The sequence below is a fragment of the Petromyzon marinus genome (assembly GCF_048934315.1).
Source record: "Petromyzon marinus isolate PM22_M1 ecotype Great Lakes invasive population chromosome 70 unlocalized genomic scaffold, UKy_Petmar_22M1.pri1.0 chr70_unloc.1, whole genome shotgun sequence".
Taxonomy (NCBI): domain Eukaryota; kingdom Metazoa; phylum Chordata; class Hyperoartia; order Petromyzontiformes; family Petromyzontidae; genus Petromyzon; species Petromyzon marinus.
Window position 1 is genome coordinate 716,965 of NW_027422603.1, and position 20,639 is coordinate 737,603.

The 20,639-nt window shown below is 47.0% G+C and overlaps 1 protein-coding gene across 1 annotated transcript; it reads right to left on the bottom strand.

The window, feature by feature from the left end:
- Positions 1–4,108: 4,108 nt before the first annotated feature.
- Positions 4,109–19,789, bottom strand: LOC116957158 (uncharacterized). Its single transcript, XM_076058276.1, has 8 exons — positions 19,154–19,789; positions 18,429–18,494; positions 16,488–18,081; positions 14,967–15,248; positions 13,644–13,973; positions 12,964–13,230; positions 12,247–12,356; positions 4,109–4,973 (listed from the first exon to the last, which is right to left on the bottom strand). Exons 3-8 carry the CDS (start codon positions 16,573–16,575, stop codon positions 4,863–4,865), a joined length of 1,188 nt encoding a protein of 395 aa, XP_075914391.1. The 5' UTR covers positions 16,576–18,081; positions 18,429–18,494; positions 19,154–19,789; the 3' UTR covers positions 4,109–4,862.
- Positions 19,790–20,639: the final 850 nt, after the last annotated feature.

The window sequence follows — 20,639 nt, forward strand, 5'->3', positions numbered from 1 at the left end:
CAAGCATATGACTCGGGTGATGAGAAATCAGGCGCACAGGCCGAAGATGGAACTGCAGACCACGCTCCGCTCGCTGTCCTCCAAGCTCAAGGATGTGAGCACATGCAACGACCTGATCGGCAAGCACGGAGCCGCGCTCCAGCGCTCGCTCAACGACCTGGAAACCCTTAAGCCGCCGCCCGAGTGCAGCGAGAAGCTAAAGGCCATCAATAAGCGTGCCACCCTCCTCCGCGTCACCTCCAATGCTATGATCAATCGTGATCTCTTGCTCTGATGTCACATTGAGGGCGGTGCTCATCTCCAAAAACTCAAGCACACGAGCGAGAAGCCTTGCAATGTGTGAGGAGTGCGTGCAAGACGTTTCTCGCGCTCAGCCTACAAGTATTTTTTTTCGCTTGTGTGTTAAACTGTGTGTACGCTTGATATTTTAAAGATGGAAATTCTCCTGCTGTGTATCCTACTGCTGTCCCTCCCGGCCATATCTAGTGCCACACTCAACTCTACAAATGGCTACCCTCGTTACCTTGCGTCCATACTTGTTGCTCAATTTGCCACTACAACTTATAATTAAACAGCTCATAGACACTTCTACACTCCATCATTGTATCCTTTTAAATCCTATCTTTGTCCCATTACTTCACCAGCACTCCTTCCAAACTTCATTCTGCTCTTAAAAATAACACCATCTGCGAGCTGCTGCTATTCGTCCAAGGTTCGCCGCTCTTCATCCTTTCCCAGAAAATACCTGTGCAAACAATTAGTTCTACTTTTCTTATATCTGGGAGGTAATGGAGCTTCATCCTGGCCCAAATGTAAAAAACTCGTATAATTCTGTAGATTTTTCTGGCAGAAAAGGTGTTGGTGTTCTACATGTCAACATCAGAGGGCTTGTGATTAAATTAAGTCAACTAAAGCTAGAAGTGGCAAATCTGGACCCGGACATATTTTGCCTAGCAGAAACATTTCTCACTCCTGCCGTAAATGACTTGCAGATTACGATTTACTACAACCTTTTTCGGCCTGACCGAGGATCTGAAGGAGGTGGAATTGCCATCTATGTTCGTAATACTATTGCATGTTCACTAGCTCACTCCTTGTTTAAAAAAATGTTGCTTTGAAGGTCTGGCTCTCAGAAAAACTCTCCAAAATAATCAATAGATATTGGTAGTGTGCTGCTATAGACCGCCGAGTGGGAAGGATGTTGAAGCTGCATCTGCACTGAGAGAGCTTCTTGGGGGCCAGCCTAAAGGTGAAATAGTTTTAGTGGGTGATCTAAATAGGAATTGGTGAAACCCGCCAGCCATGGCCACAAATTTTACAGATGAATTTAACATATTTCTGATCTCACAATTTCGCACTGACTGGTGTTCTGGGTAATAACCTTAATGGTCACTCCTTCATATTTGGGGTGAGATCATCAGCCAGACCCAAAGCCCCCCCTAAATTAGTTGAGAAGTACTCCATGATACACTTCAGCATTCAGCCATTTACTAATGATGTGCTTCACTCGGATATTGATAAGGTCTGTGATATCCCCAACCTGACTACGGCTTGGGAGACCTTCAGGTACACGTTTCTCCAAATTCTTAACAAACATGCTCCGTTAGTTAGATTTAATACTAAAGGCAACTGCCCACCATGGTTTGATCCTTTGATTAGTAAGCTCATGAAAACTAGGGACAAGGCTTGGGCATGTGCTCATTATAGTAATATTGTCAATGACTGGCTAGAATACAGGTTTTTAAGGAATAGATGCGTCAAAAAAATACGGCATGCAAAAAATGCTTGCTTTACCTCCACTCTCCTGGAATCAATTTTAACCTTCATTTTTCTGATGCTAGTGACCTTTTGATAATGTATTGGGAGTCACCCCTGCTCATGCAATTTCCTACACCCCTGTCCAAGCATTAAACGAATTTAGTTTCCAGCCTATCCACGAAAATTATGTTCTGAAACAACTGTCCTACCTCAAAGGGTCCTCCTCTACCAGAGCAGATAGTATTCCCGTCTTTGCTCTGCTAACTGTTGGTCACCTAATATACAAACTTATAGCCTATATTTTCAACCTGTCCATTAAAGAAGCATCAGTACCTCTAGAATGGAAACATTCCGATGTTCTTCCACTTCACAAAGGGGGCCCTAAAGATAATCCAAATAACTATCGACCTATCTCAATTTTGTCCCCGTTGATGAAAATTTTTGAAAAATTATTGAACTACCAAATGAGCAGTTTCCTGTCCGACAACAATCTATTACATCGAAAAAAATCTGCGTTCGGAAAAAAATACAGCAGCACATCTGCTGCATTAGACTCTCTGAATCACAGTTACAGTAACCTTGATAATAAGCAGTACTGCGCCTGTCTTTTTCTTGACTTGTCCAAAGCCTTTGATACAGTGAACCACAACACCCTGCTTGGTAAACTAAGTTGCCTCCGTTTCTCCAAACACGCAGTAGAATGGTTACAAAATTACCTCTCTTCTCGCACCCAAACTGTATTCACACATGGTTGGAAGGTCAAACAGTGTTAAGATAACAAAGGGGGTTCCACAGGGTTCAATCCTCGGCCCCCTCTTGTTCTCTCTTTATATAAATGACTTGGGCACTGACCTGGAACATTCCAGGGTAAATCTGTTTGCAGATGACACGATACTGATTACTGCTGGCCGCTCTCCGGATGACGTGATTGCTAAGCTCCAGGGTGATTTCAACAAACTACAATATCAGCTAGTTGCTCTTAAACTGGTCCTGAATGCCTCCAAAATCAAGGTGCTATGCTTCTCACCAGGACTAAAGCAGGAAGTTATTTCCCCCCAATTATATTCCTTAAATAATCATCAAATAGAGAAAGTCAAGATCTATAAGTATATTGGGGTCATCTTTGATTCAAAACTGAATTTCAAGATCACATTCATTACATTGGTAAAAAGACAAAATTAAAAATTAGTTTTCTGTATTGACACAAGCACTGCTTCCCCCCTATGTTCCGCTTGGAATTCATAAAAGATACAGTACTCCCTCTACTTGAATGCTGTGACATCTTATATAAATCAGCCCCCAGTACTTTACTGAAGAAGCTTGACTCAATTTATCACTCGGCCTTAATATTTGCATTGAAATGCCCATTTAGGACCCACCACTGCGATCTCTACATTGGGTTAAACTTAACTTATCTTAGCGATCGACGGCTTGTGCATCAGATCTTATTTATTCACGATGTACTTACAAAAAAATCAGCAGACTACCTGCTGGATCTCCTCACTGTTTCTAAGAACAAATGTGACCTAAGGTCTTCGCTCATTTACCAGCTTCACATTCCTTATTGCCGTACAAATACTGGAGGAAGGGCCTTTTCTATTGATTCCCCCAGGGTCTGGAATGCTATCGCCAATACATTGCAACTTGGATCACTACCTGTCAGATCTTCATTCAAAACTGCTCTAGAGTAGTTGTACACAGCAAGCTGACACTGCTATTCAGAATGGCCTGAAATCAAATGTATACTTCCGGATGACCGCTGCAAAGTATGATCTTGAGTTTTGATTGTGGTGTGCTGATCTTTAAAGGTGTATTGAGAAATGTTGATTCTGCTACTGATGCTCCTGCTATTATGGAATGACTCATGCAGCCAGCTATGGCTGTGGGGTTTGGTTGTACATGTTATGTATATCGTTTGTTGTTGGATTTGAATCACAATTCCTATGATCACTGTTACATTGTTTTTGTGGATTTATTTTGGTGATTTTGAGGACGGCTTGGTCTGGCCATGTTTGTTTGTTGTAGTACAGAGTTGACCTGATAACTTTAATCTACATTGTCTTATGGTTGTTATTGTTTGACTTGCATCCCACTGGGATTTTTGCACAGTGTTGAAATGCGGTGTTTTTTCTGAAAGACTTTTGCTGTTTTTTTCCAGGATTTTTTCTGTTGCATATAGTCACTTTAAGATGCTTCTTGTTCATGTTTTTTTGTTTTGTTGCACCCGAGTCAAAAGCCGCATGGCTCACAGGGTTATACCTAATAAATGAAAACTCATTTTTTTTTAGTCCGAGGTAACGCAGCGACGTTCAGCGTCTTCACTGTTCGGTCACACAAGGCGAGGCCTGGCTGATGCTTTCACAAATAGAAATGTATTTAATCTGCATAAGTACATGACCATCATATTTGATTGATATTTCAGCAGAACAATACAATAAAGCGTGCATATCCATGTTTGCGTCAGTGGAGTTGGATATTGTGTGTAGTTATTCGCGTAACATAAATTCTGCCACTCATTATGTGAGATCTCCGATTACGCAAAATCCATGTCCAAAGGAAAACATTGGGATTATAACAAAAACACTGTAAAGCGAAAACATGTAAATTAGGGGAAGGGAATTTGAATATTGTCAGTGCTACGAGAGGTCCTTCCAACTCTAATATTAATGTGGGGGCGCTTATCAGGCTAAATATATTGTCAAGTTACGCACAATTATCACAATTTGTTAGCAAACTCAGTTCTAGTAAACACATTATTTATATTCGCCTTTTAAACAATAAAAAAGCACAATCATGGTTGAAAGTGCTGATGACCATGTCTAGAGGACCTTCTGCAGTGGTTCGCTTGTGGTACAACTGCTGCTCAATAAAGATCCCTGAACTCTGTCAAAGCAGGGCAGTCAAACCCCCAGGCCCCAGTCTAAACCGGGTTTATTGAAATCTACACTTGAGACTAACATTTCTATTTGTTAGGTTTTTCTCCAAATTAAATTCAAATTATGCTACTGTAAATGTGTCAATTAATGGAAGACTTGTTTTAGCTACCCATGAACCACCCGGTGTTAACTAACAGCCCCATGAGATTATCTCGACGCCTTGCTGTCCTAATCTAGTGATGAACGGAGGTCCGTGGGTGGAGTTGCCACTTTAATGCGAATGCCCTCCGTGTCCGTGCCATGGACGGACCGAGCCTTGTCATGGGCGCCAGCGCCACCCTGCACAGAGGAAACCACATCGCCACGATACGAAAGGAACTTTCGGGTACTGTCACACACTGAAGAGAAACTTAACAATGTCGCATTTACAGTCATTGATAGATTAATATTTATAATATAAATAATCCCGTACAGAGGTGACATTTAAATCAGAAATGGTCTGGGGCGCTCATGGAAAATGCTCAGCACAGTGACCGCACGTTTCAGGGCTCTGCTTGTTTATGGCCTTCAGGCAGAGGGGCTTCTAATCAGGGGAGTTTTTCATTTGAACCGAAAAACGGAACAGGAAACCGGTATTAACCACTTTTCATGAACCGAAAAAAATGATGAAAATTCAACTATCTGCACTGGAATGAAACCCCAATACAGGATTAAATTAGCAGTTTAAAAACGATTAAATGGTAAATAAAATTTAATATAGTATTTACAATGTGTTTCTTGGCCGATTTCACTTTTCGTACACTCGATGGAACATTGACTATGGTCCCTCAGCTGGTTCAGGGGGATGCTCAATGTGCCAGGGTGGTGGAGTAAAGTGTGGGCGAGCCAACTTCTAGCAACACGTCCGCTCAGTGTCGGAGGAAACCAAATACCCTAGACAGCTCCCTCTAATGGAGTCCCTTCCGCCAGCAGTGGCGTGAGCACGCAATCTCAGGGCTGCTCCTTTACCTATCAACGTGGGTGGCTCAGCGAGAGAGCGAGCTTCTCGAGGTCGGAAGGCGACGAGTTCACAACCTGGTTGGGGGTTTACTCAGCCAATCATCCCTCCTGAGGTTTATAAAAAAATAAGTTCCGCTTTGTAGGTAAGTCAACAGGGCTTGTACCACGAGAGACTCGTCCCCAATCGCAGTGATGTGCCGCGTTTGCTGCACCCTGCGCGAGGCCTGTTGCTTCGTCTGAATGCTCACGCTCTGCGCGTTCCCGCAGGTGTGGAAGTGCAGTCCGTGAATCAACGCGTGCACGGCCAGCAATCAAGTGAAGATGTAAATGTTAGCGACCCATGGGGGTACAAGTCGTGACCTCAAGCGACAGTGATAGATTGCGGGTGGTGGTGGGGAGATAGACAAGTATTTACGGTTACATTTTCATTTAAAGCTTTCGTGACTGCAGTAATTCATATTCTTAGCTCTTTCGGTAAAGTCACGTTGAAGGGAAACAATAAAATAATAAAATATATATAAAACAATAAAAATTCTCACGACGTTTGAGAATTTTTTTGTTATATATATTTTATTATTTTATTGTTTCCCTTCAACGTGACTTTACCGAAAGAGCTAAGAATAATAATAAGTATTTAGGGTTTCTAAACAATGGCAACAGCTGGGGGGTTGGTGTGCTGAGCATCAAAGGGGGTGTACGGGGAGAATCTAAATATTTATTTATACTGGAGGACAATCCGGTGAGCTAGAAAGCTCTTGTTCAGCAATGCCCAGTAGGGACGGGTAAGAACGTTACAACAACAAACAATACACAAACACGACAGGAGTGCATAGTATAGGAAAGGTAAACAAATCACTTGAAAACAAACAAGTTAAACTAAACAAATTTTTTTTTATCTTACCAGACTGGCCACAAATGAGAGCTCAAAGTGGCTCATCCTGTGGAAATTTACAGCAGCAAAATAATCAAATGAATCTCAATCCAAGTTTGAGAATAAAAACCCAGCGACCACGGGGAGAGGGAGGTGTAGGGAGGAGAGACGCGCAGCAAGCGCCAGGGTCTGGATCTGTTATGGGAGGGAGAGGGCAGAAGCAGGGCGGGGCACGAGGAGACGAGGAGCGAACACGGCGGGGATGGAGAGAGGGCGACGCAGCGAGCACCCATCAGCCCTGGGATTGTACAGGACCGTGCGGTGTTAATTGAAACCTATTGTCTGAGTACACCTACCCCTGAAGCGTGCTGTGGTCAGCTGGCGCGGCGCTCAGTGTAATTGTTCGTGGGATATCCCTACTGCTGAAGAGGGCTGTGAAGCGGGCATTGTTTCAGTTGTTGCTCATGCGACCTGTTCCCCGTTATGGGACTTGGAAGTGCTCTGGAGCAGAGGTTACGCGACAATAAAACCAGCCCTGAGCCCCTTTGCCATGGTCTGGGTCACTACATTAACATTGCACATTGCCGAGAAGTTGTCATTTGTAATTTATCTGAAATTACGTAGCTAATTTTGAGCAAATGTTCAAATTGGAACCAGGTTACACTGCTCATAATAAAGGTTTTTCGGGTTCGATCGCGTTTTTTTTTATAAATGTGTCGTAACCCTCCACCACCCGACACGGCCAATCAGCAAAAAAGTGTCACGTTGACAAAAGACAATTATTTCACTACTTTAGCACCACCGGTGTGTTGAAGAGTGAATCCACAACATTTACAGTTTGAATACGACGTTTCGCTGGTAATTACATCCAGCATCGGGCAATTCGCCATAATGGTAAAGCCCTCACTTGCTCTCCGTCTTAAACCTTTATTATGAACAATATTGGTCGTGAAAGCCTACGTGTTAAACTGACTAACCTCTATGGGGAGGATACTTTTCTTAAAACCAGAAAGTTGGAGAAGCTCCGCATTAAGCGGATGAAATTGATATCTTCACTGGCGTTCCTCAAAAGGTGCAGAGATTCAAAGGTAATACCAAACGCAGTTAAAATAACACATCACAGAAAGACTTCTAAGCTAACCAAATACTACAAAGCTAGCAAACTATTATTAATAGAGAGAATACAGCACAACAGGAGTTAATTATGTTACATTTCCGAATCGCTAAAGCAGTTACACTTAGATATAAGCAATAGTGTATCCATTCATTATTGGAATATAATCTATACCATAACACAACAATCGGCTGATAATGTGTTTAATCTAACAAAAACTAACCTAATGAATACATTTTCTAGACTTCATAATAAACAAATCCCTACTAAAAACGAACAATTTAAAAACAAAACTGTAATGAACGTGACTAACACTGTTTTAACTAGTGACATGATCTCTGCCCTTTCTAAAGGCCTTAACTTTGCCGTTACCCCACGCACAATTCCGGTGGATGAGATAATTGCTGAGGTAGAAGCAGCAGTAAGACTCCTTCCACATAATGAGGCAGAGATGACTAGACACGAGGTTGCCAAAATAATTGAGAATAGCAAAGTTACGAAAGTAAATATTAGCTCTAACGAAGTAAAGCCTTAAGAGAGCTCCGTGTAAATAAAGATATCCAAATCCTGGCAGCTGATAAAGGCCGCACTACTGTAGTGATGTCACGAGCCGATTATGATAATACAATGAGAAATTTCCTAGAGGAAAGTACCTACATTAAAATTAAAGGAGATCCAACTATCACTTAATAACGTAAGACTACTGCAATAATTGCAAATTCATTAATCGCTAAGCATGAGCGACACCAAATTAAGCCAAGGGCCTCAAAACCACCTAGAGTGTATGGGCTACCAAAGATTTATAAAATCGGCATCCCATTACGACCCATAGTCAGTACAATTGGCTCTGCCACTTATAAATTAGCAAAATATATAACTAAACAAATACAGCCCTACATCAGTAGGAAATCTTCATTCATTAGAAATTCAGAACATCTTGTGAATGTGATTAAAGATAAAACTTAATCCTAATGATATTCTGGTAAGTTTTGATGTGATTTCTCTATTCACTAAGGTTCCAGTGAACGAATCGCTTAAATTATTTGATACACTAGCAAGGAATACAGGTTTACCAAAAGATATTCCGAAACTTGCTGACCATGGTTTAAATAACATTTACTTCTTATGGAGAGGGGATTTCTTTAAACAAAAGGAAGGATCAGCAATGGGCTCTCCTTTATCGCCTGCTATAGCAAATATGTACATGGAAAACTTTGAAATAAGAGCACTTGCCTCGAGCACATTAAAACCATCTTTTTGGTTTAGATATGTGGATGACACTTTGGTTGTCTGGCCATATGGTAAAGATACACTTAATGATTTTCTAAATAATCTCAATACACAAAACCCGGTCATCCAGTTCACCATGGAAATGGAGGTGAATAACACACTCCCGTTCCTAGGTATTTTGCTTGGACATGGCATAAACGGTAAAATAACACAAAGCGTTTACAGAAAGCAAACGTACACTGATGCCTATCTGAATGCAGATTCGCATCATCATCCAGCTCAGAAATCCTCTCTTATCAAGACGCTCATACATTGGGCTAAATCAGTGTCAGATGGTGAAAGTCTAGTGAGAGAGATCAAACACGTTAAAGAAGCATTACGACAGAATGGCTACAATAATACTCAAATTAACAGAGCACTGAATGCCAAATCACGATCGCAAAGCAACACTGCTGAAAGTGATCAGATTCTTAAAGCAATTAAAATTCCATATATCTCAGGAGTAACTGACAAATTAGCTCGTGTTTTGCAAAAACAAAACATTACAGTAAGATTTGGTACAGTACACAAAATTCAAAAACTAGTATCTTGCACTAAAGACGAATTGCCTAAATTATCAACAGAAGGTGTATATCGGATTAATTGTTTATGTGGCAGATGCTATATTGGACAGACGGGACGTAACATCAGCATAAGACTAAAAGAACAAATAAATATTAAATTATCGCAAACACAACTGTCGGCAGTGGCAGAACATGCTTGTCAACAAGGACACTCAATTGATTTTGATAACGTTGAAGTGTTGTGTAATAACTTTAATCGGTCTGATAGCTATAGGCTTAGTGCGGCTTTGAAGCGTATTATTAAATAATACATATTACAATTCCTTATAGGGGGAAACACATTAATTAACGGATTACTAATGTAGCATACAATCACATTAACACACATTACAACTAATTACTAATCTACAACTCATTACTAATCATAACCATTGACTGATTACTAATCGATTATATAATTACAATTCCCCCCCTATAGCCTCAAATCACTGCACCTGAAATGAGTTAAATGATGACGTCACCCTGCTGCTCTATTTAAGACCGGGAGCAAGCGAGGGCTTTACCATTCTGGCGAATTGCCCGATGATGCTGGATGTAATTACCAGCGGAACCCGTTCCCGTTCTTCCTGAAGTGCCACAGCGGCAGACGTCGATGTCCCGTGGATTTCCCAGGGGTGTGCGAGGGCCCCAGGCCGGTGCGGCCTGGGGTGGCCTTGCTGCCGGAGGGTGGGGCTGCCACACGCGCTGCGGGGGAGGTGATTTCACCGCAACGAGCGAATGGAGACGGCAGGGAAGGAGACGGGGACGCGGCGTACGCCACGGACCATGGAGGGCGCCCGCGGGGCCGAGAGTGACCGGAGGGGGGGGAGGTGGTGCAGCGAAGGAAGGGTGTGGGGATGGTGGATGGACCTGGAGGGGACGGGGGGGAGGAGCGAAGAGGACGAGGGGAAGCGCCGGGAGACTGGGGAAGGAGCGCCCCCGAGCAGAGCACAGGGGAAGGAGCAGGAGGGGTGCCAGCAAGCCGGGGGCCGCGGGAGGGACAGTGGAGGGAGAGGACAGCGGACCCTGGCCCGGTGGGAGCGGGGAGACCCAGAGAAGGAGCGGGGAGGTGGCGCAGTGGAGCCGGGGCGGGCTTGACACCAACGCACGCCAGGAGGCACAACTGCGTCAGGGTGGAGTTCAAGGACGACGTGGAGGAGGAGGTGACACTGGGTAGAACGACCTTTGTGAGCTCGGTGATGCTCGGGATGCTGCAGGTGGAGGTGGCGGATCTTTACTGCTTGATTGCTCTGCCGGGGGGGGGGGGGGGGGGGGGGGAGAGCTTTTGACGTGAGCTTTAATTCGAATCTCCTGCTGCGGAATTTCCTCACTCGCTTCGAGGAGAGGGCGGGGGAGAAGCCCCTGGCATCCATGAGGACGCGGCTGAGAGGAGCATAGCCTTAGACTGGCCGGGGGGCTGGATCAGTGACGTGGTGGGGGACTACATTGGGCAGCACGGCCTGAACCGGTGGGGGGGCCGGTGGACCCCCAGAGAGGTGCGGGCCAAGGCGGAGAAAGGGGAGGCCTGTGATGAGGTGCCAGGTGCGAGGAGGGAAGTGCACCGGCAAAATTTGGAGAAACGTGTCGTCGGCGGCACTCACAAAGGAACAGAGGGATTTGTCATGGCTGGCAGTCCGGGACAAACTGGAGACGACGGGTTTCATGTACGCCCGCCAAATGGCACGCACCCCCAAGCTGCAACGGGGTCAAAAGCGCAGTACACGTGATGGTGGCATGCCCCTTTGCCCAGGAGGTGTGGAGGCGGAGCGAACCGCTGTTGGCCCGGTTCGCACTGTCGAAGGTGACAACATGGGACGTTATGTGGGGGGAACTGCGGGGAGTGGGAGGGACCGGGCGTGGGCCATAATAGGAGCAACGAAGGAGGCCTTGTGGAAGGCGCGCAAGAAGGAACTGGAGGGGTCCCAGATGTCCCCTTTGGAAGCGTGCCACGTGGCAAGGAGGTTGTTGGAGAGGACGGCGGAGGTGGACCGGGTGAGGCTGGGACACGAAGCCGCAAGGAAAAAGTGGAAGTGGCCGCTGCCCAGGGTGGGTTAGGGCGGCTGGGGATGGGGGGGGGGGGCCTTTACTGGCGCCCGGGGGGGCGAGGGCGTGCGTGGCTGGAGGGGAGGTAGCCCCTCCATGCACAGATGTAGCAAGTGCTGTGTCGGGGGCGACTCCGGTCCTGCGGATGGGTCGGTGGCCGAGTGGGGCCTTCGCGGCGTGAGGGAGGGGGGGTGGCCCCTCGATCTTTGCTTGGTTGTGTTTCTCAGCTGTGACACTGAATAAAATCTTAAAAATCGTAATTACCAGCGAAACGTCGTATTCAAACTGATTCACTCTTCAACACACCGGTGGGCTAAAGTAGTGAACTAATTGTCTTTTGTGAACGTGACACTTTTTTGCTGATTGGCCGTGTCAGGTGGTGGAGGGTTACAACACATTTATAAATAACGCGATCTAACCCAAAAACCTTTATTATGAATAATATTGGTCGCGAAAGCCTACGTGTTAAACTGAGGTTACACTGCTTTTCGCAACTGTTCGAATCCCTTTTGAACCAAGTGAACTGTAACTGGTTCAGTTGCTTTACCTGAACCAAACTGGAAAACCCATCAGTTCAATTTCCCTGGCCGAGTACAACCTGCTGCTAGAACCACCCTGTCAGGGCCCAAGATGCATCTCCAACTGTTCCCTGAACAAACCACAAACGCCACGCAGCGGAAGGTTACAGAGAGGCAGTCGCCACACTCAGATACGATGGTGGCAATGGACGGATCCGCGCTGCTGTACCATTACCTCTCCCGCTCCTCGCCACAGCAGCAGCAGCAGACAAAGCCCTACGGCCATCCAGGCGACCACCGGAGCCAGGAGGGACAGGACGCACCAGCATCCAGTGCCCGCGCCGCCTGCAGAAAAGGAGCCCTCCTCGTTAGCGTGGGGTGCCACTCGTGGCCACAAGACGGTCCCACATGGGAGGCCACCCGCGAGCATCAAGGCGCAATGCGGGCAGCGAGTCCGGTGGTGAAGCAGCTCCCTGTGGCTGGCCAGGGGAGAGGGGCGCGTGCACCGCGGTGCCCCTGCCGTGCAGCCGCAGCCTTCACAGCTGCACGTGGCTCTCCTTGTAACGGACGGGGCGGCGTGGAGCTGGTGGCTTCCTCTGCCAGCCCCTCACCACGCGCTCAGCCACAAGTCACGCGCATTTGCCGCCACGTGTTTTGTAAAGAGTTACAACATCTTCAGTGGTGTGCTGCTCGCTTGGCCCTTGTCACAATAATGGAATGAGATGAATATTGTACACTACGCATTTTTGATATTTGACAATGAAATAAGAATGCGATAAAAACCTAAATTGTGCGAAACCCATATGATGCGTGCAGTCATTTAAGCTGAAAAATCTCTGTTAAACACGCCCTTCACTCATTCACTGAGGTTAACCTACACACTGCACAGACTTAAATTGAGCGAAGTCATGAATGAGGGCAATCCTGAGTGAGTACATTCCGGAATGAGCACCTTGAATGTCAAAGACGGCCTCGGTCTCGCCGACCTCGTTTGCCGCCACACAGGTAACAATCTGTTCCTGTGATCGGTTCATAACCACGGAGCTCCGAGTCAGGGTTCCATCCCCACGCTGGGTCTGGTTCCATTCTGATGCATCACTCCCCACGGTTCTCCAGGTGATGGTGGCACGAGGATTCGCCTTCACCTCGCAGAGGATGCAGAGGTCACTTCCACCCCCACACGTCTCATCCTGAGAGAGGTTCACCACCACCGGTGCATCTGTCAGAGGAGAATCCAACAGTCATTGTTGACAAGTGGTTGGGAGAGGAGAGGGAGCCTATCTTTACTCCCTTGTGCAGCCACACAGTGCTCAGTGAGTAGGGGTCAAGGCCCTATCTGCCAGGCTCACAGCATTTACTGTCTGCCCAGAAGGGTTGTCCCGTGCTGGCACTGAGGTGCTCTGCATCTCAGGTCACCTGGCCCTGTGTACGGACTAAAGACGCCTGTTCAGTTTCTGTCACGTGCAGCAGCGATGATCGCCTGTGTTATCTCACCTCAAGCAATTAAGTGACTTACAGACACTGGAGGGCATCGAACAAAGCCAGCAATTACTGTGCCATTCATAGCACCACAGTGGTACAGTCTGTACACGAATCTAAACACAAGGACAACAACCACTGATGGACACTCACACTTCACGTCCAGGATGAATTCTTGGACCATCGTTGAGGCCAGGTCGCCTCCCGAGGCTTCACAGCGACATCTCCTTCCATGGTCCTCGGCTGACGGGGTGAAGCTGAGCCAGCTCGTCACGGTGAACGTCCCGTCTGCTGGAGATTGACTCGGGGAGGTTGAGTTTGTCCACGTGTTGAACTTAGTTTGTCCACTTGAGTTTGTCCACTTGACGGCGTCGACCAGGAGCCAGCGGACAGTGACAGAGTCCATGGGGACCACGGCGTCCACGCTGCAGCCCAGGGTGGCCGGCACGGTGGCACGGAGCTCTGACTGGGCCGGTGGAAAGGCTGAAGACAAGGGGCATTGGTTACTGACATGAGTTGACATGGACAGGAAGAGTGATATTGACAGTCCAGAACATTATCCACAATGCACGGAGGCAATCGTACACACTTGGAGCAAGGATCACTACACAATCAATAAAAAATATATTATCCCAAATAGTACTAAAATACTGGAATTTAAATAAATATATATGCCTGTAATTATGTTAATGGTGTACAAACTGGGAAAACACAACAACCGAACCTCACATCACAGCACACACAGGAACCACACAGCATCCATAATAACCATTCAGCACAAACAGTAATCACACATCACACACAGTAATCACACATCACACACAGTAATCACACATCACACACAGTAACCACACATCACACACAGTAACCACACATCACACACAATAATCACACAGACAGCAATCACACACAGTAATCACACATCACACACAGTAATCACACATCACACACAGGAACCACACAGCATCCACAATAACCATTCAGCACAAACAGTAATCACACATCACACACAGTAATCACACACACAGTAATCACACAGCACACACAGTAATTACACATCACACACAGTAATCACACATCACACACAGTAATCACACAACACACAGAGTAATTACACATCACACACAGTAATCACACATCACACACAGTAATCACACAACACACACAGTAATCACACATCACACACAGTAATCACACGACACACAGTAATCACACAACACACACAGTAATCACACATCACACACAGTAATCACACAGCACACACAGTAACCACACATCACACACAGTAATCACACGACACACACAGTAATCACACATCACACAGCAATCACACACACAGTAAACACACATCACACACAGTAATCAAACGACACACACAGTAAACACACAATACACACAGTAATCACATAGCACACACAGTACTCACGCAACACACTTGAATGTCCTTTGTCACTCTTCTGAGGAGTGATCACTTACAGAAAACCTGCAGCTCCGTCCATGAATATTTGCTGTTTGTGTTGGGGCTCGTCACTTCACATCCGTACCAGCCCACGTCTGTTACAGCCACAGCTTCCAAGGTCAGCAGACTCCTTCTCTCAAACAAACTCTCGTACTGGCCATCTGATCTGTACTTCCACCACTTAAAGTTGTCTGCTTGCTGGGAGTTCGTGGTTCTGCAGTTCAGAGTGGCTCGTGTCCCCGCTTTCTCGATCAGTCTCTTGCTTCCCTCAATGTCTGGAGTGAATGATCTGTTAAAGACTGAGACAAAAAATATTTTACAACAAGAACCATGTATGTTGAACTTCCTTCGCACCGTACGTAGCCAACCGTGCTAAGCAGAGGAACGGTATCATGGTTATGATACCGCATCAAAACTACTTTTATGGTTATGAAGGGGTATAAATGTATCACAAGTCACAGCTCTCCCTGATGAACGCTCACACTGGACTCACAGGGACGGGCCAGTAATAATAATAATATCCTCTATTTAGCTAGGAAAGCCTCCCCGAGTCACAAGACTTTTACATTGAACCCTCACATTGAGATGTTTGGCCAACCCCATGATTTATATTTTGGCAAGTGAAAGGAAATCGTGCGTACGTGGGTCAAACACTCATAGCTCCGCACTGATAGATTCAGGATTCCATAGCAGTTCCGCCATCTCCTGGCAGCCAGTGTGCACAGAGCTCAGCACTGCGGGCACATGGCCCCGCGTATCGGTAGAGGCAGTCCTGGGAGCGCAGCCTCGCGCTCTGCACAGACGCAGCAGCACATCCACGAACTCTGACCTCGTGATGGTAAAGGGTTCTTGGTCTGGCTGGGCGGTGGGGACCTACAGTGACTGGACGCAGGGCACAGCACGCGGCTGTTGTTCAGCCCCACGTGGTCTGCACCACGTGGGGCGTGGTGGGCGGGGCTGCAGTCGGTCACGTGGAAGAGGCCCTTTTGGGTGCACATTGTAAGTGTTCACTCGTCTCAGTGTTTCCAGATGAGAGGGGTTACCGCTGTACCGAGACGTCTCATTGGGGGTTAATGAGTGTAAATAAAGTTTGTAAAGAACACTTTCATTCTGAAGGGGTTTCCTTGACTGCCAATAATCGACTATAACCGCCGTTTGAACAGCAAGGATGCCTTCTTTGCTGGGCTTGGCACCAGGGAAATGCAATGTATACCCGACATCTGCTTTTAACACACAGGGTTCAATACAAGTTCACTTTCACCCGCAAATTTGGTGATCCACTTTTTAATGCCGTGGCCTTAAACATTCTGACCCAGTCTCCCGGAGATGAGAGAGGAGGCGAGGGGCAGGCTACAGACTGTGGAGCTCACACAACGCGAACTTTCCCATTGGCAGAACAATGTTCAACTGCGGGCGGTTCTCGCACCGCCTACATTCGCCTCTAGACACGAACGCGAGTTTTAATTTGTTTACCATGGACGTGGCAATGCCTCTTTAGTTGTTTACTGCTCGGGAAAGAGTCATGGAATGTTCCGTACCTGTAATTGTAATCCCTGATTTTTCAATGAGCTTAGTTCTATGGTCGACGTTAGCGCGGAAGAAATATGTCATCGAGTCTCTCTTCATCGCGTCTCTGATCTCCAGGGAGCAGCTCCCCGAGCTCAGACTCCCCACCAGCGCCACTCTCCCCCTGTACTCCGCTATGTGGCTGGTGTTCCTCACTGAGCTGTAGACAATGTTCTCTGTCCTTGTCTCGTCAAAGGCATTGTTAATGAGCCAGTAGCCCTGCACACTGTAGTCACGGCGACCCCACGAGAAGCAGAAGGCGCAGGGCAGCAGCGCCCGGTCTCCCTCCCGCACCCCCAGCGAGTGTCCGTAGCTCGCAAAGGCAACAGTCAACCCAGCACCACCTGTGAGAGACGCACAGTTACCGTACACATGGCTGTGAACTGTGTGCCTATGTGTGTGTGTCTCTCTCTCTGTGAGTCTCTGTTATCTCTCTCTGCTTGTGTGGATGTCTGTGTGTCTCCGGTCCTGTTTGAGCTCTCTCTTAAATTTAGCAATCTTTGGAAGAACGTAATCAACCAGGTAGGGTGTTGACTGTCATGCTAGCCGACTCTCTGTGCTGTATTGCATTATAATTCTAAGTTTACGAGGTTTGTTTTTTGTCTTTCATTTGTACCTGATGATGATTGCTTGTGGTGCAATCGAAACGTCGCATGCTATTATTTAGTTTATTATTTTCTCTTTCTACGTGGACTTTACCGAAAGACCAAAGAGCAATTCCTGCAGTCACGGAAGCGCCCGATGAAGTTTTTAAGGGAGAACTTCTCCGCTGCCGCGTCTGCCCCTGCAGGGCCGAGTGGCCGTGGATTCCGGCATCAGCGACCACAGTCGCATTCATGAAACTCCGTGGGGCACTTGGAGATGTCGCGCCATCGAAGCGTCCAATTCATCCCACTGCTTACTCCTTCCCCTGAATATCAGACTCAGAATCTCTATTTAGAGTGGAGGAATCCGATGAGCTATGAAGCTCTTGTAGACAAATGTCCATTAGGGGCAGGTCACCAATTTACAATGGCAAATAATAGGAATATAAAATGGATAAACGGTAAGCAAGTCACGAAGGTTAATGCATAAAATACATAAAGTATGTTAAAACATTATCCGAGAAGATGAAAGCGGGTCGATTCCATATAAATGATTACGCAAGCAACAAGAGAGCTCATGCTAAATTCATGTTATTGTATCCTGCAGCTGTAGGCGTACATATCACACGAAGCTGAACTCCTGGTGTCCCAGTGTACTCCTGGGTCTCCAACTCAAATCTGAAGTAGTAGGTGGTGGCATCTGAGACTGCGACATTCTTGATCTTGAGAACGCAGCTACCGCTGCTGAGATCTCTGCTCAAGGAGGTCCGCCATCTGTAGGTCACAGCCACCCCTGTTGACGTGGAGCTGTAGACGATGTTATCTGCTGTGGCTGCAGTGCCATCTCTCGTCCACCTGACTCGTGAAACGTTTCCTTCTCCTGAGGGGAACCAGAACCGGCAGGGGAGTTCCACCTCTGCTTCCTCTGTTGCAGTCACCAGCAACTGCTCATAGTTTACTCCCCAAGCATCGCCTGCAGCCTCTGAGAGCACAAGACACGAGGGGACACACGGGAAGTCGCGTCACAGTGATGTCGCATAGTAAGTAGGCAACTGCGCTAATAGGCAGTGCGTGATCACGTGCACACAGACACTCGTGACGAGTGGACACACGTCCCACGTGGACACGAGTAGCGGTGAGATGCCTCCGAGCGAGTGAGAGACGCCCTCATGAGGTGGCTCCGTGTTGAGAGAAAGCACTGCGGTTTCGGGGACACCCAGGACATCTCCTCATGCACTGGAGGCAGAGGAGTCTGCCACGTCATGGTGAGAGCAGAGATGGGGAAGAGATGGAGAGAAAGAGGAGATGTGAAGAGGTATCGAGAGTCACCGTGCAGATGGAGGAATCCACTGAGAAGGCACAGGAGGAGGCTGGTCTGGAACACTCCCATCAGGCCTGCAACACAAACAGACTCACTACACAGACTGACTCACTACACAGACTGACTCACTACACAGACTGACTCACTACACAGACTGGTTCACTACACAGACAGACTCACTACACAGACTGACTCACTACACAGACTGGTTTACTACACAGACAGACTCACTACACAGACTCACTACACAGACTGACTCACTACACAGACTGGCTCACTACACAGACTGACTCACTACACAGACTGACTCACTACACAGACTGACTCACTACACAGACTGACTCACTACAGAGCCAGGTTCACTACACAGACTGACTCACTTCACAGACTGACTCACTACACAGACTGGCTCACTGCACAGAATGGCTCACTACACTGACAGGTTCACTACACTGACATGCTCAGTATACATACAAACTCATGACACAGACAGGCTCACTACACAGAAAGGCTTGCTCACGACTAAGGAATGCTGACCCCACAGACATGCTCACAAGATAGACATACTCGATACACAGACAGGCTCACTACAAACACAGGCTCACTACACTGGCTGGCTACACAACAAACCCTCACAAATCTTACAAAATCTTCCTCGGTAGATTCATCAGCTTACTGTGTATATGTTCCCTAACTTCTTACAGGTTCACCATACATAGCCTGCTCAACTTGCCTGGTAGGTGGCGGAGAGAATGGTATCGGAGTTTGAGATGGTGGCTCTGGAAGAGGCGGTCTTGTGGAAGGGGCTTGTTCTGGAGGAGGTTGTTGTGGAAGAGATGGTGCTAGAGCAGACGGTGTGGGTCTAGAAGTCGTCCTTCCGGATGAGGTGATCCCGCGTCCTCTAGGGTCCCGTCTGGCCATGTACCGGAGAGACCAGAGCTCTCACTGCACCCACGGCTCGATGCGAGTTGAAGGGGTCAAAGAAGGCATCGGGCAGTGGGGCAATGCGGCGAGGCTGCCTCGTTTTGCTTTTGCTTCACGATTCTCCACCACTTCTTCTTTCCACGCTTCCCGGCAGCGACTGCTCTGGTGTCACCCCCCCCATGCCGCAAGCCGCATGCAGCGTGTGCATAAATACAGCGATGAGCGCAGTCCTCTTGAAATTCCCTCCTGTCAGCAGAAGAGTAAGGCTTGCGACGTCACTACCTACAGCTGCGAGGTTTTCTTTCGACCCTGGGCAGGCGACGTGCCCAGGTCCCCAGTAGGGATCAGGTCACGCTGTGATCCTGTGAACCATCAAGTGTCAAACGGATCTCCTCAATGGACTCCTCCACAAGAGGGCCTTGGCCTCACTGAGTAATAGAGTCACACATTAAGGCTTCTAGTTGCTGCTACTGTCTTGCAATGCTGCGCAAAGAAACGCACCAATTTGTAAAACCCTGGCACAAACCATGAGACCATGGACCTCAATCACATTTCATGAATCCGTGTTATTTATTTGTAGATTGTCCGACATCCCCCATGACGGGAAAGGCTTCCCCCACAATTGGTCCAGCGTAGAGAGGCGTTATACTCTTAGTTTGTCATCCACATCACCACAAGCCTCAAGAGATCTCAGTAGAAATGTGGTTTCTCTGTTCACAAAGACGCGATCCTGGCTTTGTGTTGCCAGCCCCCCTCCCTCCTCCCTCGCTCCGGAGGTGGGGCTGGTAACCTGCTAATTCAACTCCGCCCACAGTTTCAAAAGACACGGTCCTTGCTTAACAGCGTTCATTCAAGTTCTGTCTTCTTGATAGACCTGTTTCTTCACCTGAAGAAGGCCACTTGTGTTGTGGCCGAAACGTCGTGAGAATTCCATTATTTTATTTCATTATTTTATTTCCATTCTACGTGACTTTACCGAAAGAACCAATAAGATGAATCCCTGCAGTCACGAAAGCTTTAAATCGAAACCTTATCAATAATTGAAGATTTAGTCCAACATGGACTGAACCCTGATATTCCTACTCTTGTTAGGCACTGCCTTACCAACACTTACTTCACCTGGAATGGTACTTTCTACAAACAAAATGAAGGTACACCCATGGGATCACCCTTATCTCCAGTGATAGCGAATGTTTTCATGGAGAAATTGGAAATTGATGCCATCCAGACATCCACCCTACGTCCTTCCTTGTGGAAGAGATATATAGATTACACTTTCGTAAATTGGCCACATG